We start from the raw sequence: 26,181 nt of genomic DNA, 5'->3' as shown, positions 1-26,181 counted from the left end.
CCTCTCTCTCCCTCATCTTCTCTCTCTCTTCCTCAGTCTATCTCTGCCCCCCCCACCCCCATCCGGATAACATTAGCTTGAAAGCTGACAATTCAATCACATCTCAAGCAACCATTTACTTACTCTGTTATTTAATAGGAGGGGGGAAACCCAGTTACCATAACAACTCACATCACATGGTAATTATGGAGTCTCTAAAATACAGCAAACCATACTTTTCACAGTGTTTTCTAAGGGGAATGTGTAATAAGCATAGATACCACTTCTCCCAATTATTATTCAGAATTTCCATCTAATTGTTTCATATTGCATGAATGCTAATGCTACTCCACGTTCTTCCTAAGAAATAGGTTTTTAAATAAAGAAGGAACTGAAAGAAAAAGGCAAATATATTCTTTGTATTTCAAATGATGGGTTATAGCCCACCTATCTAGGGAAAAAATCCACAGAAGGCAGAAGAAAGGCAAAATTAATTTATAGGACAAAAAGAATCAATTGATAATCAACACAAAAGGAAGGAAGAAGGAAACACAGAAAGAAGGAAGGAAGAGACAGATTTCACAGAATAGTTCTGCCAGTAAGTCCAGATAAGGTTGCGGTGAAATAAGAATGAAAAAAGAGCTCATTACCTAATGCAGAGGCAGAAATATTGGGTGACAGCAGCAGGATCAGGAAAATTTGCATGCGCTCAAAGAGGGAGGGAATAATGAAGCAAGACTGCCATTCACATCCAGGGACAGATCACAATCATCCAATTTAGGTGAGAGTGTCACGTCAGAGTTAGAAATGCCAAAGGATGAAAGACAGGCAGCAAATTTCAGGGAAGGAACTTGTCATTCACCTTCAGCTTCCTTATCAAGAGGAATCAGTTAGTCTCAGGACGGGAAAGTGTAGTTATAAATCGGAGCAGAAGAGGACGGTCACCTGAGGTTGGAGAACCCCTAGTAGGTCTGAAATGACCCCTGCTTGTCCCTGTTCAAAGAAACAGAGAGAGGGAGGGGACACTTCAGGTTTAGAAAAATCTAAGCAGGGCAATGATGATACAGAACTTCTCCTGGTATTTCAGGTTAAAGTCCAAGGACACTTAGATTTTCAAGTCTTCGGAAAGTCCCATGGGAGAGTTTGACTTAAAGAAAAGTCAATTAAAAAAAAAAAAAAAGAAAGAAAGAAAAAGTTTTCAGAAAGAAGGGAATATAATAATCTCCAAAAGATTTCATCACAGATGAAATAGCTAGTTCTCCATAATGAAAATTACTTGATTTAATGAACACAGTTCTTGAGAAATACTGACAATTATGTAAAGCAAATAGGTCAGAATACGAAGAGCAGAGCTTTCAGGACATTCAAAACAAAGTTCTCTTCCCGATTCACACACTCACCCACCTACTGTTGTAGGCGTTAAGAAGGCCATAGCATATCCTGTAAGTATATGCAATCTTGGGCAGGGAGAAAAGGGAAAAGGCTACATCTATTCACATAAGTAAATAATGACATGAAACAGTACATAAAAGCTGTTCAAATTATAATAATGTCACCTCTTCGTAAGACCTCAATGATGATTAGATTCAGCATCAATTTATTAACAACATTTCTGGAAAAAGGAAACCATCACACTAAATGCACATACAAAGTCCGAGGCACATCCATTTTTCAAAAGGATTCAAACCATTAACTTGACAAAGGTCTACGAAGTATGTGCTGTGTCCCAGGAATACCAGGCATTAGAGCTACATGTGACCAAAACCAGTTCCCTGATTTTATGAACTTTACACTTTACAGGAGACAGACACAAACTGTCATGTCTGCTGCCACCCACACACCCCTGTCAGGATTAGTAGGAAGATGGATAGATTTGTGAGAACAGACTCATATATTAAATACATTGAATTCATAGTTATAAACATTCCTGAAGAAAACTCCAACCCCAAATGGTTTCACGGGAAAATTCCACCAAACATTTAAGGAAAAATTATTAGGATAGCATTACACAGCTACATTTCAGGCAAAGACAATAAAAGGAAACTATAGAAAAATATCCCTCATGAACACAGATGCCAAAATCCTTAACAAAATATTACCGGCAAAACAAATTCAGCAATATATAAATAGGATAATACATTAGGATTATAAGGAGTTTTTCCTAGAATGAAAATCTGGTTCACTCAAACAAATCAAAATAATTCATCATATCAACAAGTTTAAAAAGCATAGTCTTCTGAATAGATACAGAACAAAACATTTGACAAAATCGTGATAAAAACCCTCAGCAACTTAGGAATAACAGGAAACTTTGCAAACCTGATAAAGGATATCTATAAAATCTTTATACTAAAATAAGCTAAACACAACATCATATTTAATGTTAAGATACTGAATGTTTTCCCACAAGACTGTGTATAAGATAAGAAATGTCTGCTCTTACCACTCCAGTTCAACACTGTACTAGAAGGCCCTATTCAGTGTAATCAGGCAAGAAAAAAAAAATGAAAGGCACAAACATCAGAAAGAAAAAAAATTAAGATATTCTCTATTCACACACATCACAATGAAAAACAAAAAGAAGCTACAAAAAGCAACAAGAACATGTGAGTTTAGTAAAGTCATAGAAAAGTATCCATTATATGTTTATATGCTAGCAACGAGCAGTTGCAAATTAACACAAAGGAAAAAACAGTTAATTAGATGTAGTAGCATCAAAATACTTAGGGACATGCAATACTCATTAAATTTAACAAAATGTGCATAAGATTTGTAATAAAACAAAACACTGATCTAAAATAATGGAAAGATACAAATACCTTGTTCATGAGTTGAAAGACTCAATATTTAGTGAGACGTCCATTCTCTCCCAAATTGATCTACAGATTCAATACATTTCAAAATTACAGCAGGCTTTTCTGTGGTTCCTCAAAGCTGATTTAAAATTTACATGGAAAAGCCAAAGGCCTAAGAAAGCCAAATTTTAAAACAACAAAATTGGAGGACTCGTATTACTTGATTTCAAGACTTTTTATAAAGCAACAGTAATTAAGCTGTGTGGTTTTAGTTAAAGTATACACACAAAGATCAAGCGAATACAACTGAGTGCAGAAGGAGACCCATGCAGGGGCGCCTGGGTGGCTCAGTTGATTAACCGTCTGCCTTTGGCTCAGGTCATGACCCCAGGGTTCTGGGATGGAGCCGCGAGTCAGGTTCCCTGCTTGGTGGGGAGTCTGCTTTACCCTCTGCCTCTCCCTCTGTGCATGCTCGTGCTCTCCTGCTCTCTCAAACAAATAAAATCTTAAAAAAAAAAAAAAAAAAAAAAAAGAAGAAGTAGTAGACCCATACATATGGACAAACAATTTTTTACAGAGGTGATTTGGTGAAGAAAGGGTGGTATATTCAATAAATATAAGTCATAGCTCATGAAAAGTTAACTCATACAGATCCTAGGCTAGAACGGAACTGTAAAGTATAAAACTTTCATGCGTAAACACAGGAGATCATCAAAGGACTAACAGATAATCTATACACGGTAGATTCATATAATGGCACATTATTCAGCCATAAAAAGGAATGAAGTCCTGACACATGCTACAGCATCTATAAACTCTGAAAACATTATACTAAGTAAAAAAAAGTCAGACAAAAAAGACCACATATTGCATGATTCTATTTATATGTAATGTCCAAAATATGCTAACTATGGAGACAGAATAGTGGATTAGTGGTTGCTGGAGGCTGGGGCAAGAGGGAAATGGAGTCTCTCTGCTAACAGGTACACAATTTCTTTTTGGTAAGATGAAAACATTCTAAAATTGATTGTGCGGATGGTTTCACAAATCTGTGAATATGCTAAAACCACAGAATTGCACACATTAAATGAGTTGGTTTCACAGCACATTAATTACGCCTCGATTTTTGAAGAAAATACAGGAGAGAAAAAGAAAACAGAAGATCTTTGAGGCTTTGGTTTCAACAAAAAGCAAGGACCATAAACAGAAAACCTTGATGAATTGGAATTCTTTAAAGCTAAACATTCACTCTTCAAAAGACACTGCCAAGGAAATAAGACAAGTTAAGATTTGGTTTAAAAAACAAATTGAAAAACACATTTCTAATAAAGAATTTGTATCAGAATATATAAAGAACTCTCGTTTAAAAAGAAAAACCTGGTTTAAAAAAACCAGGCAAAACAACAGAATACTTCATGGAAGAAAAAGTATGACTGGCAAAACAAACGAACAAACAAACAAAAAAACACCTAAAAAGACGCTCGACATCAACAGCCATTAAGGAAACACAAAACCACAAAAGAGAAACCACTCTCCATGTATGAGAATGGCTAGCTTTAAAAAAAAAAAAAAAAAAAAAAAAAAAAGAGGAGTATGGACAAAGAGACAGAACAAGTGGAACTCCCTCACATTGCCACGAGGCACTCAAAATGGGACAGTCACTAGAAAAGTTTGGTAGTAAAAAAAAAAAAAAAAAAAAAAAGGAAAGGTTTGGTAGTTTGTTACATTCACTAATCATATGACCTAGCAATTCCACTCCTACATCTTCCTTTATTCAAAAAAATGAAAACAGGTGTCCACACATACACCTATAGGAGAATCACTTACAGCAGCTTCATCATAACTGCCCAAAACCGGAAACAACCCAAGAGTCCATCGATAGGTGAATAAACCAACTGAAACTCTCATGACAGACATTTTTAAAATAAAAAGACTCAGAAGCAATAATAAGAACCCAAAAAAGTTTGAAGAAACATCACCTGCAACACCACCAAAAGGATCCCAACAAAAGAAAATCTAGAAACAAGGAGAAGAGTAAAGAAATACTATAGGCATCTTGGGAAGATTCAAAGATATTTTTTAAATGCTCTCTGCTTAACTTGGTATGGTGTAGAGTAATTCAAGGACCATCCTGAATCACACTGCCTGGGTTCAATTTCTAGGCTCCTGTACTTACAAGCTTTGTGATCTCAGACACATTAGCAGTACCAGCCTCACAGTGTTAGAGATTAAATGAATACAGATTTTTTTTTCAATATTCAACAAATTTTCAATAAATAATATATATTTTAATATATACTCAATAAATATATATTCAATATATATTTAATATATATTCAATATTCAATAAATATATATATATAGAGAGAGAGAGAGCAAGTTTTAAAATACCTGAGCTGATTATTAGCTATTATCATTGCAATTATTATTCTAACCAGATCTTAAAATTCATATTATTTGTTGTCACCTAGTTTGAGAAATTGTATGATTCATTCACTATCTCTGCCTCTTTTTTTTTTTTAAATGAATTACAGCAAGATGAATCCAAACTAAAATCCTACCATTGATTGGACAAAATTCTATCCAATATATCTTCTAAATGACTCCTAAAATAATCATTTTTTCATCTCTTTGAAATTTTCTAGGCATTCTACAACACAAGCAGCAAGTATCTTAACCTGAATACTTTGTTCATTTTTTTTTTTAATTTTTTTTTTTTTTAAGATTTTATTTCTTTATTTGACAGACAGAGATCACAAGTAGGCAGAGAGGCAGTCAGAGAGAGAGGAAGGGAAGCAGGCTCCCTGCTGAGCAGAGAGCCCGATGCGGGACTCGATCCCAGGACCCTGAGATCATGACCTGAGCCGAAGGCAGCGGCTTAACCCACTGAGCCACCCAGGCGCCCCTGAATACTTTGTTCATATCCAAGGCACATCTCATAAATTCTGATGCTATTTGCTGAAATTTATTAGACTGCCTTCTGCTACTCCTCACATTAACACTTTTTCTTGTTTCGTTCTGATGGTGACTTTTAAAATCAGCTTTCCATTATTACTTAACACTTTGGTTAAGTATGTGATTAAGTATCCTTCAATCTCCTAGGTTCACAGCTAAAAAACACAAAAAGGTACCAAATCTCTCCCTTGTCCATAGCAAGTATAAAAATGTTAAGGAAAACAGATCTAGAAACTATGCTCTCTTTTTCATGAAATTAAACCGCTCTTCCTCCCAGATCCTTAGTCTCTCCTTAGTTAAGCAAAGACACTGAATTAGACAAAAAAGGCTTTGAACCAAATATTTGCATAATTTCAACTCTAATTAAATACATGAAAGAGCATGGGTGGCACCGAATAAAGACAGCTCTCTAAAAACTGGATATGCTACTGGTGGCAACTGGGAAGATACAGCATATAGTCCAGCCAAGTGACTGATGCCAAGATTTACACATTACACACCAAAATGAGATTTAGTACAAACATACTGTCTTAGCTCTAAGTTAACATCAAACTGTTAAACGTTTTAAAATTCCTATCTTCATTTATTTATAAGTGGTATATAACCTATCATGTCTAAATTATATAAAATAAATCTCTTTGCTATGACACTTTGTTATTCACTTATTTTAGTTTATATTCACCACAATAAGTCATCAAGTGTTCAACGGTAACACCAAAGAACACATTTCCCACACGCTGTCCAGCTTCTCTCTTCCCTCTGGTGTTGCTATAATCTCATATGATCAGACTTTATACAAATCATCTCGTGGCATCACCTAACTTTATTTTAAAAGGGTAGCCTAAAGGAAAAACAGAATAAACACTAAAACCAAAGATTTTTTTTTCCTTAAACACTTTTATTTACTGTTAATTCCCGACATTCACAAAATATATAAACACTGGTGCCCTACATACTTGCAAAGGATTCAAATCAAGGAACAGGCAAGATTATTTCTTTAAACAATAAGTTGGTACTTATAGTGAACAATACAAGTTAAACAATGATGAAATAAACCAAATTCCTACATACCACTCCATAATAATAAGGCTGGGCAATGGAAGAAGTGTGCCACTTTCTTTCAGAAATACATCCAAATATTTTAGTATTCAACTGGGTCAACTTTTTTGGTTTCCTTTAAAAGCAACGTACAGGGGCGTCTGGGTGGCTCAGTCCGTCAAGCGTCTGCCTTCGGGTCGTCATCCCGGGGTGCTAAAATCGAGCCCTCGTCAGGCTTGCCCCTTAGTGGGGAGCCTGCTTCTGCTTTTCCCTGCAACCCCTCACCCCACTCGTGGCCTCTCTTTCTATCTTTCTCTTATTCTCAAATAAATAAGTAAAATCTTTGAAAAAATAAACACACATTAAATTTCATGACCATAAACTGAAGAGGGGGAACCCCTAAATATATACAAGCAAGAAGAACCTATTACACAGTACGGGGAGGCACCTACCTCATGTACCAGAGCGAGTGAGGTCTGCTTGAAACTTCGCCCCCTACTGGCCATCAGTCGATTCAAAGGTTTGCCATCTTTACTCTGATAGGTTGAAATATCGTAACAAAATAACATACCACCTGAGGGGAGGGGGAAACAACTTATAAAAACATGTCTTATGGAAAAACTTAATTAGATTCCCAGAGTCTCAGTAATCCATATTCAATCAATCTGGACAGAGAGATTTTATTTTTTTATTTATTTAAACATTTTATTTACCCACTTGACAAAGGGAGAGAGAAACAGCGAGAGAGGGAACACAAGCAGGAGGCGTGAGAGAGGGAGAAGCAGGCTTCCCGCTGAGCAGGAGCTCGATTCAAGGCTCGACCCCAGAACTCTGGGATTATGACCTGAGCTGAAGGCAGATGTTTAACCAACTGAACCACCCAGGTGCCCTTGGGTAGAGATTAGAAATTAATTTGCTAAGCAAATTATGATCTTTGACTACTGGTATCTGGAAAGAAAAAACAGATTTAAGAAATTAGCAGTTACCGTATTCAAATTATCAGTTATTTATGAGCCTTATTCATTTGTAAATGAACAAAATTTTTCAAAGGCTTTTTCTGCATCTACCGAGATTATCTAAAGATTGTTATGCCTTTTTCTATTAAAGTACTTAATTATACTGATTTTCAGACATTAAATTAATCTCACTTGTATTAGCTATATTGCTAAATTCAATTTTCTAATATATTTTGGGGTATTTTTACAACTATGTATAATAGAAAAGACTGCTTTATAATAGTCCCTTCTTGTTCTCAGTATCAAGATTATGTTGATCTCATCAACTAAGCCACCTAGGTATCCCACTTTAAAACATTTTTTAGAGATGCCTGGGTGGCTCAGTCAGTTAAGCATCTGCCTTCAGATCAGGTCATGATCCCAAGGATTCTGGGATCGAGTCCTGTGTCCGGCTTCCCACTCAGAGGGGAGCCTACTTCTCCCTCTACCCCTCCTCCTCCTTGTGCTTGTGTTCACTCTATCTCCCTCAAAAATTAATAAATAAAATCTTATTAAAATTATTTTAAAGTTTCCCACTATTATAGGTTTGCCTATTTTTAAAAATTTAAATTCCAGTTAGTTAACAAAGAGTATAATATTAGTTTCAGGTGTACAATACAGTGATTCAAAACTTCCATACAACACCTGGCGCTCATCACAACAGGTGTACTCCTTAATCCCCATCACCTTTTCACCCAGACCCCCAGCCACCTCCCTTCTGGAAGGTTTGTCCATTTTTTTAGTTTTGTGAATGGTTTTCATATAGTTTAAAAATGATGCTATTTTGTGTACACTGGTACTGTGATATTTTCTTAATGGAATGACTTCTTTATCTCCATGAAATGTCCCCTTCATTTCAAAGCTTTTCCTTTTTCATACATCCAATACCTTTTCATTGAATCCTGGACAGTATACAAAGGAAACACAGAAAATCTAAAAGATTTTTTTTTTTTTTTTTTTTTTTTTTTTAACTCAGAGAGGAGTTTCAGCTGCCTTCTTTCAGGTACATAGAATAAAGGAATGATCATTTAAATTGAATCAGAGACTGAACTGGGTTAGGCTTGATTATAGCTTTGGTAATTCTCAGTCTATCTCTGGTTCAACCCTGTTCCTAGGGCATGCCTCCCCCAAGATTTTCATCTGACAGCCTAATTGGTCTCCTCAATACGGAAAGCTTAAGAGAGACTCAGATGGGTCCTCCGAGGTTTTCAGTTTATCTCTTTAACCTCCCATCCCATAAACCTTCCAAATTTGACAAATAGGGAGAAATAGGCTATGTGTCTGAGGTTTCACAAGTCCCCAGTTCCACTGCTCAGACACCCCATGAATGACAAGATCTCTGTGGGTTTCTCTGCCTCCTGTACCAGCCTCTAGTAAAGGTCAAGCCTGAAATTCAGTCTCCAGCTGAGGCCAGAATAAGTAAGTGCTCCCAGGTGAAAAGAGGCGTAGCTCTTCAGTATCAGTTCGCTGCTACTCCTGGGCTTTGTTTTCAGGCCCATTGTCCTAGCTCTTCTTTGTTTCCTGTGCACAGAGAGGCTGGAGACTGCACCACCTCTCAGAAGCTCCAGCCTAGTTCTGTAACTCTCAGTGCAAACTCAAAATTCATCAGCTAGCTTTTGAGAAAACTCTAGTTTCTCACCTCTGTTCATCAGAGTCTTCAGAGAACCAGAATCTCAATTTCACTCTCCTCCCAACCTCTCCCTCTCCCCACCCCTTTCTCTCTCTCTAAATGGGGAGCTTTATTATAGGAATTGGCTCCCATGATTATGGAGGACAATAAGTCCCATGATCTTGCTGTCTGCAAGGTGGAGATCCAGGAAGAGTGCTGGTGTAATTCAGTAATTCAGTGTAATTCAGAGGAGATGGATGACCTTAAGGAAAGAGCAAATTCACTCTTCTTCTAGCCGCCTGTTCTGGTCAGGCCATCACTAAATTGGATGTTGTTGTCCTTCCACACTGGTGAGGGTGACTTTCTTTCCTCAGTCTACTCATTCAAATGCTAACTTCTTCTGGAAACACTCTCAAAGACATCCACAAGTAATTTTTCACCAGCTATCTGAGTATCACTTAGCCCAGTCAAACTGACATAGAAAATGAGCCATCGCATCGCTCTAGACCCATGGAACCACTAAAAGCTCCACTGTTTAGAGCACCTGGCTGGCTCAGATGCTTAAATGTCTGCCTTTGGCTCAGGTCATGATTCCAGGGTCCTGGGATTGAGTCCCATATTGGGCTCCCTGCTCAGTGCAGAGTCTGCTTCTCCCTCTGCCTCTCTCTCTCTCTAGCTCTCAGGAATAAATAAAGAAAATCTTTTAAAAAAATAAATAAATAAAAGCTCCACTGGTTTCTCTATATACTGCAACAGACCTCTTCTTGGGCCAAGCCCCGGTCCTAGCATACAATCAAAGCATACAATCAGTGACGATCTCCCATGGGGCAGCAGTGGCACACTTCTAAAGTATTCTTTCTCCTCATTCCGTAGTTTTAGTCTACCTGTCTTTGCTTCTACACCTCTCTGATGCCTTTAAAATATGGTTTATTTTTGTCATTTGTCCAGGTGTGTCAAAATGTTAGCAGCAGGTGCACTCTGCCATGACCTATCACACCCAACTTGGAAGAGGAAGTACAATCTTTAGGCTAAGAACTTGTACCTTGATACCATGTGCTGTACTTACCTGCAAGGCCAGGTTTCAAACCTGGCTGCTTATTGGTCTCATACATCTTCAATATAAAATTGGGGATCCCTGCTACAGTTTTTCCTTGGTCGGACCGGGGGCCTCCTTTTAATGCAGAGTGATAGACTCCACGGGGCATATTTACCATTTCCTGCTTCACAAGAGATGTAAAAAATTCCTCCAAGGCTGAAAGAGATGAAAGGAGATCAAAAGTAGAGTAAATACAATATGTCAGGAGACAATCATTCATTGTTAACTCACATATGTGTGTGTGTGTATGTATATATACTTATATATAGATATATATACACATATATAAAGTGTAAGTGTAGTATAAGTGTGTATATAGACACACTTATACACACACACACACACACACACACACACAGCTCTATTTCAAACCAAACTTCACAAAGTAAGCAGGGAGTTCTTGAACCTCATCCCCTTCTTAAGTCTTCCCAAATTAGAACATGGCACCCAGTTACTCAAGCTGAAAAACTTAGATATTCTGAATTCCTCTCTTTCTCATACTTCTCACATGTAATCCATTAACGAGTCCTTCTAAATCTATCTTTAAAAATATATCCTGGACCCATGCATTTCTCTTTATTTTCACTGCTACTTGGCCAGTTATTATCTTCTCTATTCCTCATCTGGACAAATTTAAACAAAACTAGCTTCTTGGTGTCTTCTCTTCATGACCATCCCCTACAAACTATCCTCTACCCAGAAGCCAGAATCTGATGTCCTTGCCTTCTCTGACATCGTCCAGTGATTTTTTTCACCATACGTGGAATAACGTTAACCCTTCTGACAATGACCAAGGCTTTATATGATCCAGCCCTTGCCTCTCCCATTGACCTCATCTCTGCCATGCACCCTCCGTGCCAGCTAAGTGTTAAGGGCATGCTGCCACATGGCCTTTGTTTCTATTCTGCAATAACACAAAGCTCATATCGAAGTCCGAGCCACTGTACGTCCTATTCCTCCCACTAGTGGAACACGCTAGTCTCAGATTTCCATGGGACCAGTTCCTTCTTGTCAGTTAGGTATTATCAGAGAGGTCCTTTACGACTCTCCATCATTCTGTAGCAATATCAGGACAATTATTTAAAAATCCAAAATATTAGTTCATTTGTTTGTGATCCTCCTAATTAAGCCCCAAGTTTTATTGCTTAACGTTTCTACTTATTATCGACACAAATATGGGCTCAGAAGACAATAGGATACCCAAACAAAATTCTTGAGAAGTCTAGAGGTTCTATCCAGTGTTATTTTTCTAAGGACCACTAGAGGTTGCCCATGCAGAAACAAAAACAACAGAAACATGAAACCTTAACAAATGTATGGAAAACAAAAAAAGAAAACCACTGCATGTGCCTCTCCTAAGAACAAAAAAGAAGGGTCTGCCTCCCGAGACTGGAATTTCATTCTTTTTTTTTTTAAAGAGTTATTTATTTATTTATTCGACAGAGATCACAAGTAGGCAGAGAGGCAGGCAGAGAGAGAGGAGGAAGCAGGCTCCCCGCTGAGCAGAGAGCCCAATGCGGGGCTCAATCCCAGTATCCCGGGATCACGACCCGAGCCGAAGGCAGAGGCTTTAACCCACTGAGCCACCCAGGTGCCCCGGAATTTCATTCTTAATACACCAAAAAGTCTGCTTTAAATGACCATGATTACATTAAAGGCAGCAAGTGTGCCCTGGAGCCTCTATCATGTGCCCAGTTCTGTCCTCTATAGAACCTTCCCAGATGCGACCAAGCTTCTCCATTTAAAGCCCAGAGAACACCTATCTGGGACGTTTTCTATTTACCACCCCCCCCGACCCCCACCTCCACCCTCTCAACCCTGCTCCATGACCTGGAAGAATAATCAGGATCCCTTGTCCTTGGGCTTCTGGTTGGCTTTTCTCCAATGGGAGACACTCGCAGGAGGTCAGAGGATGGAAACAGAATGAGGTCAGGGCATGAATTCCCAGTCCCCTCCCGCGGGATGGCTGCAAGTTGCCTGTACCCCTCTGCTGCAGGCCTTGGCCCCCCTTCCGCGGCACTGTGACAGGATGCTCTCCCTCAGTCTCCAAACCGCTATCTCCCTTTCCTTACCTCTTCAGGCGGAGGGGCGCTAACCACTCCGGGTTAAAGCACCACCGCCTGGGAATGTCCTGCGGCCCTGACCGCACGACTGCCAAGAGTCCATGCGTAAACGCTCAGGGACTCCGTCGCAGTGTGCCTTTTCTGTCAAGACCCTGACGGATACATGGTCTAAACGAAAGAAATGAGTAACATCCAACTGTATCCGATACGCACGCACGTGGGCGACCGCTTCACGCGGAGTTTCAGCACAGACTTCCCAGAATGTAGCGAAGAATCATGTTTGTGAGGACAGAGGAGCTATGGCGAGAGAAGGTCATTTCATGCTTTCTCCGAAGGGGTCCTATTTCGGCAAAAGCTCGCACGAGTCAGGAGGTAAGTACACACTGTACACACGCAAACTCGGGAATGGAAGTGTGTCTACGTGTCAAGCTCTTCAGAGAACTAAGGTTTCTCAAATTAACTCCAGCCCCAAAAATAGTCTAAATGAGGGTATGATACCATGAGTGTAACTGATCACACAGCACCCTCTTTCCCCAACCACTAAGCCAGCAACCAGGAATCTTTCCACCCTGTCGGAGCCTTGCCCCGACCCTCCAGATGACCACGTGAGAACTTGAAGGAGCGGAAAATCTGTAGAACAGAGTGTTAGACACAAATTTTTAAAACAACCCCAATGTCCTTTAACAAATGAGTGGACAGACTGGTGCCTACTACAGTGGGATATTATTCAGCGATTAAGAAGAATCGAGACAGGCCAGTGTTGGGATAAATATCAGAGACACTATGCCAAGCAAAAAAAAATAATAATAAAATTAAAAAAAAATAAAATAAACCAAAAAGTGTATACACTCTATGGAAAAAACAACAACTGGAAAAATCCTCATAGGTTTATACTTCAGTTACCTGCTTTGTATCAACATGAATTTCCTGGTTTGAATAATGAACTAAGGTATGTGAGCTTCTGGGCAGCTGGGTGACATACACGGTAGCCCTCTAAAGTGTATTCACAACATCTTTGAATTCTAAAATTGTGTCAAAATAAAAAATAAATACCAGTAACATCCCCATTTAAAATAATGCAAATTACTGGACTCACGCTGCAGCTGCTTTTGTGTTTACTTGAAAGGAAAGAGGAGAAGAAAAGGACCAGGATTCACTGACAGTGCAGTTGGGTTTTCTGGCTGCTGCAACTAGAGATCTTATACTAGCCACCCTGCACCTTTTAAGGTCCACAGTACTAGGGCTGGTACCTTCCCCTGGTTCTTTTTTGAGTAGTCCAGTAATTGCAGGGAAAGCGAGGCACAGAAAAATAAAGACCTTTGCCCACGGTGACACAGTCTGCCAGACACAGCCAGCATTTACAGCACCCCCACCAGAGTCTAATTACTGAATTTTCTCAAACAGATACAGTTGCGGAACTCAAATCCTCCCCTTTCATTCTCACGGAAAGACACTTGCAACCATCAAGAACAAATGACGTAGAACAGGTTAATGGCCACCACATCCTGAGAGGAGAGAAGCAACAGCTCACCTTGGCCACACCTTCTCCTTTTTCCAATACATGACTGGAGGGAAGGCCCCACGTCCCTAGGAATGATGTCATTTAAAAAGCCCAAAAGAACTTTTACCTCTAAGGTGGTTTTGGGTTACAGGAGAAACTTTGGATAACAAAGTTATTTCCTTCCTGGGACTGACTATTAAAACGCCGAAGGGGTCCCAGACTCTGAAGAGCCTTCCGGAAATGGGTAAAAACAGAAGAGAGGACCAGGGAACAAATCTTTAAGGCTTGTTCTGGACATCAAGAGAAAAGGAAGGGTGCTCTCTTTGTCTATGCTGCATGGTTTCAGTTTTCTCTAACAAAAGGAGGCAGGGATTTGGGACAGAAGCTTTGTCTAGAAATAGATAATATATATTTGCCTTAATTCCTCAGAAAATCTCTATGTGGGGTGAAACAAAGGGAAAAATGTCCCCTGGTATAGGATATCGACACTATGATTGACCAGATGACACTTCTTAAGTGTACTGACCTTAATTTTCAGAAACGGACTTTCTATGTCCATGTACAATTAAGGTAGGATTGGGGCTGAACAAGATAATAAACGCGTGCTCGGCAAAATGTTGGCTAAGACTGAATTAGAATAATTAGATATAATTAGAATAATTTTTTAAAATGTCAAGGTCCTGTAAGCTTTTTATCAAAACGGAATGATCATACAATTTAATCCATTTTTTAAACCATCAATTTGCAGCTCTCAAATATTGATACCATCTTTGGAATAATTCTAAAGAAAGAATAAATTCATAATGAAAGTGCCCCGTAAATCTCTGAAGATTCTAACCATCCTTTCATTTAGCTTATGGGATAAAGAACCATTATTGGAGCCAGTGACTTGAAGTCCCACTGCAAATTTGTCTGGTAGAATATAGCTTTGGAAATGAATTTTCTCACTGAAAATGGTTGTTTAAACTAGTTTTCCGGTTCAATTTTCTTCGACTCTAACGCTTTTCAGTGTGTTCTGAACACCATTCCTAACTCAAGCAGTATCTCCACAACAGATGGATATGTTGTGCCTTTCAGATAGAAAGTGGGCTGTAATTAAAGTGAGCTATCGGGACTCCTGGGTGGCTCAGTTGGTTGAGCAGCTGCCTTCGGCCCAGGTCATGATCCCAGCGTCCTGGGATCGAGTCCCACATCAGACTCCTTGCTTGGCAGGGAGCCTGCTTCTCCCTCTGCCTCTGCCTGCCATTCTGTCTGCCTGTGCTCGCTCTCTCTCCCTCTCTCGCTCTGACAAATAAATAAATAAAATCTTTAAAAAAAAAATAAATAAAGTGAGCTATCATATGTGCACATCACAAAAGAACACAGACAGGTAAAATCCCTGAAAAATGCTAGCTCCCATGCCACTGAATAGGAGTCACCTGGTAAAACCAAAGGAGCAGTAAGTGACAACAGTCTGAGATAGCAAGAGCCAGGAATAGAAAGATCCACATCCTTTTCGTCACCCTCGTCATCTTCGTCTTCATCTAGCTCATCTGGAGTAGGGATTTCTGGTCTTATCTGAAACGACAGAGGGGGCAATACGAAAACATTATGTAAAATCCTTTCTTTGTCCTTTTTATGTCAAGATTTAAAAACTGAGTTAGACTCATTGCATTGTAATGTCAAAAGACCATTAAAATTTAATTTTAAATTACCTATTCATTTTCAGATTAACTGAATGGGAAACTCGATCTTAGCAGCTACAAGCCCAGATCCATGTAAAGAACTAATGGTAATATACTAAGAAAATTACTGTAAGCCAGCGTAAGCAATGATTATTATAGAACACTAATAAAATTTTATGCCATTTGACTATAAAATGCAAACACTGACACATTCAATATATTGAACTTCTATGGTTTGTAATTAAATATTTGCCTTGTCAGAATACTTCCTTTTTAACTTGTCATTCTAGTCATATCTCTATGGTAAAGCTTAAAATCTTCCAGTAGCATATATAGTAGAGATCAGGAAAGGACAGAATGCTTTAGCTGACTTTTGCTTAGACTCCGCAGTTTGTTGCGAGAGAATATAAAAACACTAAAATCTGTAATTGGTAGCTATACTTTACGGTGTCTAATTTGCAATTTGAAGATTTTGTGGTTGCTCTGTGATTAGTTAGGTTCGTTTGAACCAAAAATTTAAAAATTTAAAAAGATTACCACCATTGTAGTTTCTAGAAGATGTAACTGTCAAACAATTAATTAAATTTTTAATACTTTCAATGACACACCATCATAATGCCCACATGGAGATAATTAAGCATTAGGGGAGGAAATCAAAATATATAAAAGTGGTTGCTATAACCATAAAGTGCCAGAACCCAGTCATTACCATTAGCCTGTCTCCCGGAGTTATTTTTAGAAATAATTAACAATTCCTGCAGACTGCCTTCTTCATAGGTCCCCAAAGCACTGTTCCATTTAGCAACTGCACTGAGTCAGGATTCTTGCAGGGGGATAAAAGAAAACAGAGAGGAAATGCTTCTCTTAAGTATAATAACCTCAACTCCAATGAAGCCTTTCAACCATAACTAGTGTTCTCTTCACTAGTGAAGGAATAAAAGCAACCTGACTACCCAAGCACTTTCCAAGACACAATTTAATTCTGATTCAATATTGAGTACCTAATTCTCAGAGAACTGAGCCAGCCATAATTACAGAGATAACAATAATGTGTGCTCCGCATAGGGCATGACAGCATTTGTGGGTGTCACTGGTTCCTGGAGAAACCTGGGCGCATGTGCAACCCTTTCAGCTCTCACAAGCAGGGGTTTTCCAAGTGCCTCTTGTCTGTGCCCATACTTTGAATTGGCCAGGTTTGGTTCCATCGGGAGTTATCTTAGAAATCCTAACCAGTCCCAGTTGCCTAAGAAGATTCATAAAAGGAGGTGGTCCTGGGTCTGTCTGCCTTACTTCCTTTTTATACATCATGGTACAAACTGAAAATAACATTTGAACAGCAGCCAGGGGAAACAGACAACGATGTTTACAGCCCGAGACTACACGGGTAACGCCAGCTACCACACCAGCGTATCAAAGCGCCGGGAAGCTCTGACGTACACCCCATGCACAAATGGCAGGGGATTTGGGGAGTTGGAAGACAGAGGGAAACATGTAAATTACCATGAAAACTCAGAGGGATGGGGAGGATATAGAGAAATCAGAACCGTCCTACTCCACTGGTGGAAATATAAAATGGTGCAGCCCCTTTGGGAAACAGCATGGCAGTTTCTCAAAAAGTTCAACAGAGCTTCCACATGGCCCAGCAATTTCACTCCTAGGTATGCAACCAAGAGAAATGAAAAGGTACAATCACACAGAAACTTGCATGTGTGTGAATGCATTATTCATAATAGCCCCCAAAGGGAAGCAACTCAAAGGTCCATGATCTGATAAATACATAAACTACGTGTGGTCTTATCTACACAATAGAATATTATTCAGTCAAAGGTGTGCATACAGATACGCACCAGAGATGAACGCACCTTGAAATCATTATGCTAAATGAAGGAAGCCAGTCACAAAAGACCACATACTATGTGATTTCATTATAGGAAAGGTTTGGGTCAGGTAAATTTAGGGACAGAGCGTAGGTGACACAGTTGCTTAGGGCTGCAGGTGGGGAAAGGGGTGATGGGGATTGACTACTCATAAAATTTTAAAATTAGATTGTGGCTGCTCTGTGATTAGTTGCACAGTTCTTTGAATATACCAAAAACTCACTCAATTGTACACTTTAAATGGGTGAATTATATGGAATGAGAATTATAGCTCAATAAAGCCACTGAATAAGAACAGAAGAAGGGAAAGAGGAAGGTTGGAGGGAAGGGGGAAGGAAGGTGTGTTATAAAGAGGAGGTGGTAGAGGAAAGCGGAGGAGGGTGTGGCAGAAGCCGGAAGCTATCACCACCTTCGGAAGGATCTTAACTGGTGTAGGAACTATGGCAAATGACCAAATGCTTCCGATTCCAGAATTATTTAATGTAAAAGGGATAAGATTATTTTTACACACATTCTAGCCCACCCAGTCTTTCTGTTTGGTCAACCTAAATTACTTAAAATGAGTCATAGCACCCAAGCCAGCAATATTTCTTAGAAACGCTAAAGAAAGACCTACTAGGTTGGAAAAAAAAAATAACGATCCACTCATCTATCTTATGTTGTCTAATTTTACTTCACATAACTGGATGCCTATATTAATTTATCTGCCATGTGGTAAAGAGCATATGTCTGCATCTCACATATGCATACATTTTAACAAAGAAACTACAGATGTACTGTAATTTCAGAATAGTTGATATAGTCTGCCGACTTATAATAGTATGATTTGTGTCTTCAAAGGCGAGTTAATTCTCCTGAATGTATTAGCACTTACTCTTGGACTTTGGTTTCATTACCTTTCCCTTTCTCTGCTCACCTCTTACAGAAGTACTTGTTCCAGCTTCTCTGTGCTAGGCTTTTCCCTTGCTTTGTGTGTAATGACTGAGTAAGAGGAATGTACATACAACTAAGAAAAAATCGAAAGAAGTCACATAAAAAATACCTGTAAAATTATAACATTTTGGTAGATTACATTAGCTACTAAAACATCCAGAAAACCACGTACATATTTCACACACAGGCACACACACAAATACACCCTTCCAATTATAGCTAAGCTTTGTTGAAGAAACTTAAGTGGAGAGCCAAATATGAAATGATTAATTACTTTTAGAATCGGCTTCAAATTGAATATTGGAAAGCTTATCCTATAAAATGCCTCCTCTATGGGTCCTGAGCCACATAACCTTTCAACCACCTTTCCTAGTGTATAACCTATGAAAACCCAGGAGTTTGTGCATAAACACAGGATTTTATTTAGAACACGTCAAGTATCCACATAAATTTATTTAAAAAGAGAAACAGCTTCTGATGAATGCAGTGACATTCACTTAAATCAAAGCCAAATAGGTCACACCATATTAATGCCAACCCAGGATGCATAATGAGTTCTTTTATATTACTCACTTCTAAAATTAACTCCAGAAATCAATAACACAATCTAAAGATTTCCAAAATAAAAAGTTTAATTTTTAAACAACTAAATATATTTTTAATGAACCCAAGTCAGAGATGAGAATCAATCTTCCACCTCAAGGTTCATCCATTACTTACTGTTTTACCAGAATAACAATTCTCTGTATTTTGGTTGTTTTTGTTTGTTCTCTTTTACTCGGTCAGGGGCACATTAAAGAAGACAGAAGAGAAGGATAAAGAGCTGAGCACAACAAAAAAATACAAACTAAAAGAGAAAATCATCTGTGTCCATTTCTTAACATTGGAATCAACAAGTCCTCAAAAAAGCTCCCTGAAACTTTCTGACCAACTTTAGATTTGCATATTTCAAGTGATTAACAATGACACTTTGACCAACAAAACATATGGATTCATTCAACATTCCCAGATTATAAAGTGGCCTACTACTTAGTGTATGTCCAATAAATAATTGCTAAACCGATCCAAGTATGAAGGGTCTATCATTAATAATGCCACAGAACTTCCTAATAACAAACCAATGACAAGAAATATGAGCTAATGAATTTGATATTCAAATTGCCTAACTCACATGGTGTCTTATTCAGCTCTACTAATCACTGACATTTTCCATCCTGCCTTACCTATAATGTTTCATTCAACCCTAACTAATGTCTGCCACTCCCCTAATACCTTTTGTTCTATCAATCTGTGAGCTTTCAACAAGTTTCACAGCTTAAACTGATGCATCAGTCAACAAGAAGTCTATCTTTAGTAAATGTGAAGAGACCTAGTACTTACAAAGTAGCTGAGTTATCCACAAAAGTAGCAATGTTGATCAGGATACAATGTATCTTTCTGTAATTTCTTCCTACTTGAAATTCACAGCACTCTCATTTAAAAGATTATCTCACAAGTTTCCAGAAACTGAGAGAATGTGGATGTACTTTCACGGGAAAGGTCCAGAGGTAGCCTTCAGTTTTGTGAGTGAACCTTGGTGCAGAGTGAGTCATCTCTGACAACAAGGAAGAGTGTTGGTTGTTACATTGTAGAAGACCCTACCTGGCAGGGACCTTCAAATCATTGAAAATATGATTTTAGAGAAGATGAGCCTCAGTTTCACCTCACTATCAACTACCAGACGTAGGTGGGGACCTGACTCAGTTGTATCCTTAGCTTTGGAGAGTTTATTTGGGGTATGAACACACTGACCATTTTCCTAGACTTTTTGGTCCTTGGGTATTCAAACAGCCAAAGGGAAACTCAGTCATCAGTAAAAAGGAGAAGAATGCATTGTGCAGTCTTAGAAGCAGTAATTCTCCATGAGGAGGCAGGCTGTCTACACCAGAAACTGGAGGTCAAAGACGAACTCTTTTAAATCACTTATGTCTCCTCATCTTAAACCTAGTTGAGAATATCCACTATAGTGAACCACTGTTACTTTGGGGAATAAGCCGAATCCCAGAAGGGGGTAAGGGTAAAATAAAGGCTGAGAAGAGTGGCCAAAAAAAAAAAAAAGATAAATTTTAGAGATTTCCTTTATAGTTCTTCGTACTCTAAAGGTAAAAACCCAAGCATATCTAGAAACCCAACACTATCACCACCCTTTATGTTGGAAGGTATAAAAGAGCAATTTATGGATCCTCAGGGATCAGAGAATATTGAAGAATTAGATTAAGAAAGTATCTAATATCTCACTGAGCAGAAGTTTATGCTCAGAAGTTTATGCTCACTTATCTGAGCATAAACTCTAAGAAGCACAACCAGGAACTGAATAGAAGGCCAAAGTAGGAACAGATATCAACATTCCAATATGTAAAGAGAGAGACTAAACAGTCAAGACTATGTGGGAGTTATTTAATGAAACCTAGTACTCCAGCTGGCATATTTCATGAATAATAGCTAAAAGTAAAGGCAATTATTATGCCGTGATCTAACTTAGTAAATGCTCACTAAAATAATAATAATAAAAGGTATCTTTGCAGATGTTGTAGCCAATTTACTGGCAGTTTGCCTACAAAATTTACAGGTAGCTTTTTTTCCTTTTTCTTTTTCCTTTTTTTTAAAAGACGGTTTGAGTATTGCTAGTCACCATAGCTCAGTCTGAGGTCCCATCTTTTTTAATTTTATGAGTCACAGAACACGTCTCCATAAGTCTTCCCATTTGTGATGACCGCAAGACAAGCTGGCCAACCTATGTTTGCATCCTCAACGTGGGAAATCCTGCCTTAGGATTTGGTTTCACAAGAGCCTTTTATAGGTCCCTCCAATTCAAGCCAATCAACACAAGTCTGCCTTGTTCCTACTGGCACCTAACCTCGGTGTAAACTCAATTCCAAAGAAAAACTCAACCCATTTTAACGCCTTAGGAACCAAGAAATTTATATCGAAACTTCTTAGGCCACTTGACCTAAGGACAGACTCTGGGTAACGTTTCACATAACTTCTCTAACACAATGTCTGCCTTATACTCTAGAGACACTCGATAAACATTTCTCTGCATTTGAATTAACAGCAATACGAAATGTGAAATATACACTTAGCTCCTTAACATAACCGAATAATTTAAAGCTGGTTATGTTCAGGAGATATTAGAAAAGACTGTATGTTTTTAGTCTAAAAGCCAAGGCAGTGTCACATAACATCTTAACCCCTAAAAGAGTGATACTTTCCTCATCTAGTTCCCTGGGGCTTTTCACACTAAGTTTTGTGGGTTGTTTGTTTGTTTGTTTTGATGTGGCATCTCAATTTTGTATCAGAAATAAGGATCTTTGGCTGCCCAGGTTGCACAAACCTTAGCCGATGCAGGCCATCCTTGGATTTAAAGTCCGAGATGGAACACCAACTGGGCAAAACAGTTGCTATGGGGACACAGATGTTCTGGAACAATAAGCCGGGGGCCCAGGCATGCAGTCCTATACCCGGTCATCTACAGAGACTTCGGGGGCACCACAGGTGGTTCCCATTGGCCTCAGAGAGATTTAAATTCATTATCTGTGAGGTCTAAGACCTCTGTGGTCTTTTACAGGTTAAACAAGCAATAAATATAAGTTCTTATCTTTTATAGACCACATATTTAGAATTACAACCATCAGGTAAAAACCTTCTAAGAGAGGAGATACAAATGGAGTTATAAAACCGAGCGAGAAAGCAGAAAGGCCTACCTCTTCAGGCAGATGAAGAATGGTGTGCTCTCCCGCACTGAAGTGTGACAGAGATTTATACGCGGCATTGGCTACAACTGGGTCCTAGACAGCGTACCAGTAAGACAAACAAAAGAAACAACAGATATTACACATCAACTCTGGAAGAAGAAAGACAATCCATCCCACACCAACCTCGAAGTTCTAGAGTCAGTGCTTTGGAAATGATCCTCAAGCCCTGCTTACTGTGTCACAACTAAAAATAGAAAACTGCAGTGGGTAGGGAGATCAGAAGCACTCAATTTTTATCCTAGTTTGGACGTTAAACAGAACATAACTCAAAATCGCCAGGTCCCTGTGACATAGTAGGGTTGATTGAAAGGAGTATGAGGAAATGGAGTCTGATAGGCTCCGACTCTCTAGCTACTAACCAGGAAAATTAGCCCTTGGGAATCTCAGCTCATACACTCTTGAGTCTAGTATCACTGACAGACACCCTCTTCTCTTGATTGGAAACCATATCTAAAGAAAAGTACTGAACTTTGTTTGCTTGATGAGCTCATTGGTAGGGGAGGGGCAAAGTAGGAAAGGGGAAGGGCCTTCAAAAAAAAAAAAGAGAAAACATCAGCAGTCTCTCTTCACATCTGTCAGCTTCACAAAGTAACAAAGTGCACTTCATGACAAAGTGTACTAATCATAAAATCTGAGAAGAATTTCTAAAACCTAAACTCATTAACGTCACAATTCTTTTAAAGATCACAAAGCCATCATTTCGAGTTAGTTCTATTTCTTATTCCTAGAGTCTTATTTCACAGTTCTTTCTCAACTTGGTTCTGTTTCACTGACACCCTTGTGATAGTACCTTGTTTTGAGTGTGGGTCCAGAGGAAGCTGAGGACTTGAACTTTAAAATTCTGAAAAATCAATAAACATCACAATAAATTGCTAAGATGAAGACAAAACAGGGAACAATCCAAAGTAGAAAACAGTGAAAATTAACTCAAAATTATACCATTAGTGATTGACTTAATCTATATTTAGCCACCATTCATGACATGAAAATAGAAAGAGATGCATCATGGAAATACATGGACATCTTAAACACAGTATGTTAATATTATTAAATTTAGAAACCTGGGCGTCTGGGTGGCTCAGTGGGTTAAAGCCTCTGCCTTCAGCTCAGGTCGTGATTCCAGGGTCCTGGGATCGAGCCCCGCATTGGGCTCTCTGCTTGGCAGGGAGCCAGCTTCCTCCTCTCTCTCTGCCTGCCTCTCTGCCTACTTGTGATCTGTCTGTCAAATAAATAAATAAAATCTTTTTTAAAAAATATTATTGAGGGACGCCTGGGTGGCTCAGTTGGTTAAGCAGCTGCCTTCGGCTCGGGTCATGATCCCAGCGTCCTGGGATCGAGTCCCACATCAGGCTCCTTGCTCGGCAGGGAGCCTGCTTCTCCCTCTGCCTCTGCCTGCCATTCTGTCTGCCTGTGCTCGCTCTCTCTCCCTCTCTCTCTGACAAATAAATAAATAAAATCTTTAAAAAATATATATTATTGAAATTATTATTGCTTATGTCCAACTCTTCTGCCAACTTTTGAGCTTCTGGAAGGCAAGGACTAACAATACGGTGTAATGGGAAAACAAAGGCTATGGAGCTAAATGTCCTGGACTTAGACACCAGCCTTTTGTTTAGAAACCACAATGATATTCAGGCTTCTTGTCTGGCATGTAGCAGGTACTCAATAAATATTTAATGAATGGATGTACCTCTCAAAACCTCAGATTCCTTAGCTCTAAAACGAAAATAATACCTTCCTATGAGATATTAGAACGAATTGGTACAATGTAATGAGAAGAGTGCTGGGAATATAATAGGCTCTTAAGAATATCTATTATGAAAAAAAAAAAAGAATATCTATTATGTGTTAGTATTTCTAAAGCCTAGGACGGTTTTACGAAATATATTCTGAGTCAATGAATGGATGTACAAGCACTTAGCAAAGCCATTCAGAAAATACACAAATTGAAACATGTTATCTATTTGCCACAAGCCTATAGTTTAAAGGGGAAAATAATATACATACATATACATATACCTGTATTATAAAACAGAAACAAATGTTCTTAAGACAGTACAGATATTAAAAAAAAAAAAAGTCAAGCCTATAGCAATAGACCCCTGCTTGCACAAAAGTTTGCAAAAATAGTGATGAATTAAACCAATTATTATTCTCTAAAATAGATTTTAAAACTAGGGATTAAAAAAAAAAAGCAATTCTGGCAGAGAGAAGAACTGCACAGAGGAAAAGAAACAGAGAAGTTTAGAGGTAGAAAAAACACATTCCAAGCGATTTAGTTTTCCTGGAGTGAAGGAGGCAGAACTGCAGAGTGAGGCCAGATTCTAAAAGGCTTGACTGGTTAGGTATAGAGAGGCTGGACTCCATTTTAGGCAAACACACGACACTGAGGTAACTGGGGAAAACAATGACCTTAGAAATTTTGGGGGAAAATTACACCCAAACTCTAAGCAGTTATCAGAGAACGCTTTGTTTAAATACACACATGGAGGGAGAGAAGAGGGAGGGAAAAAGGAAAGGACTGGGGGTGAGAGAGGAGGAGATGAGGGAAAAGACAGGAACAGGAAGAGACAGAGCCAGACAGACAGCGCAAGACAGATGGACAGAGGTCACCGCATTTCATGACTTCTGCTTCCAAGTGGACTACAGTTACTGAAGGGCTCTCCCTTACTGGGAGGAAACTGATGGCTAGAATGGCTCCATAGCCATCTATCTGAACGAACAACAGAGGAACCTTAGTATTAACATGAGCATGAAGAGAAACCAAAATAAGACACTGGTGAAAAAGAATGTAAATTTGAAGAAAAAGGAAAAAAAAAAAAACAAAAAAACAAGTGTCCCTTACACATACATACACACACACACAAATTTTTACAGCCATTGGTAAGCAGACATTAGAAAGCAACACAAAAACCAGTTCATAAATTAACCTGTAATAAAATCTGAGTAACTCAAAAGTACAAGCAATGCAAAGGTATATGAGTTCAGTCCTTGAAAACAGAAAGTAGATAAACACAACATGTCCTCCCTTTGGCTTTTAGTCTTAGCTCTTTATCAGTAGCCCAGGACACTTTCGGACAACATGAGTGTATGTATCATAATAGTCTCCATAAAAAAGACTTTTGGTGAACTATATACTGTAGGAGTCTTATATTGATTTTTTTTTTTTTTTAAAACCCTAAAACAAAACCCCAAATCTGAGAATAAACTCATCCTCTATTGGTTCAGTCATTCACTGAGTAACTACTTACTGACTGTATGTTATGTGCCAGGCCCCCTGCCGGGGACTGTATTCTCAGGAAGGACAAATTTTATTTTATTTGCTGTGCAGCATTAAGAATGATTAGAAGACGTATTATCTTATAATCCTGCCTTATCACATAATCTAAAGCATGGAAGGGACCATTATTGGATTCTTCTGGGGGAGGTAGTTTATCAAAGTCTGTGAAGCACTAAATCAAACTTAAAGTTCACGAAGATTTCAAGTGAAAATCAATTGCCAGGCTTTAATGGGAAAAGACAAAAGGGAAGCCTGAGTGGGAATGTGGCTACAGAAGTGGAGACATAAATGAATTAACCACCCTCTCATTTTGCTCATTTTGGGAAGAGAGAATACGGAACGTGTTAAACAGAACATGTGGATCTTCCATCCAGGCTTTGAGTTCACGGCAATGACAAAACCAAGCAGCTCATACAGATATTTTCCTCTCCTAAGGTAGTCTGATTTTACAATCATCCTCATCGTACAGATGTATATAGGAAATGTGAACTAACATGTAAAAATCAAATCTTCCTGGGAAACCTAGTAGCAAAACACAAATGACAGTATGTCTATACTATGGGAGATTCTGCCCTGCCTTATTAAAGTCTTTGTTACTTTTT

General features: G+C 38.7%; 1 protein-coding gene across 1 annotated transcript in view; it reads right to left on the bottom strand.

Moving 5' to 3' along the window:
- The window catches only part of LOC111156619 (focadhesin), a 320,134-nt gene that overhangs the window by 103,584 nt on the left and 190,369 nt on the right, over positions 1-26,181 (bottom strand). The window contains exons 17-21 of the mRNA XM_022517613.1: positions 23,090-23,140; positions 22,249-22,332; positions 15,450-15,588; positions 10,438-10,623; positions 7,220-7,341 (exon numbers count right to left, since the gene is read on the bottom strand). Of these exons, the coding sequence (XP_022373321.1) occupies positions 7,220-7,341; positions 10,438-10,623; positions 15,450-15,588; positions 22,249-22,332; positions 23,090-23,140 (582 nt within the window). The remainder of the gene's footprint in view (positions 1-7,219; positions 7,342-10,437; positions 10,624-15,449; positions 15,589-22,248; positions 22,333-23,089; positions 23,141-26,181) is intronic.

Source organism: Enhydra lutris, unplaced genomic scaffold, assembly GCF_002288905.1.
Source record: "Enhydra lutris kenyoni isolate GAN:26980312 unplaced genomic scaffold, ASM228890v2 scaffoldscaffold47, whole genome shotgun sequence".
In the NCBI taxonomy this organism is placed as follows: Eukaryota; Metazoa; Chordata; class Mammalia; order Carnivora; family Mustelidae; genus Enhydra; species Enhydra lutris.
The sequence above is the reverse complement of the archived record's forward strand: the minus strand, read 5'-3'. Positions and strand labels throughout refer to the sequence as shown.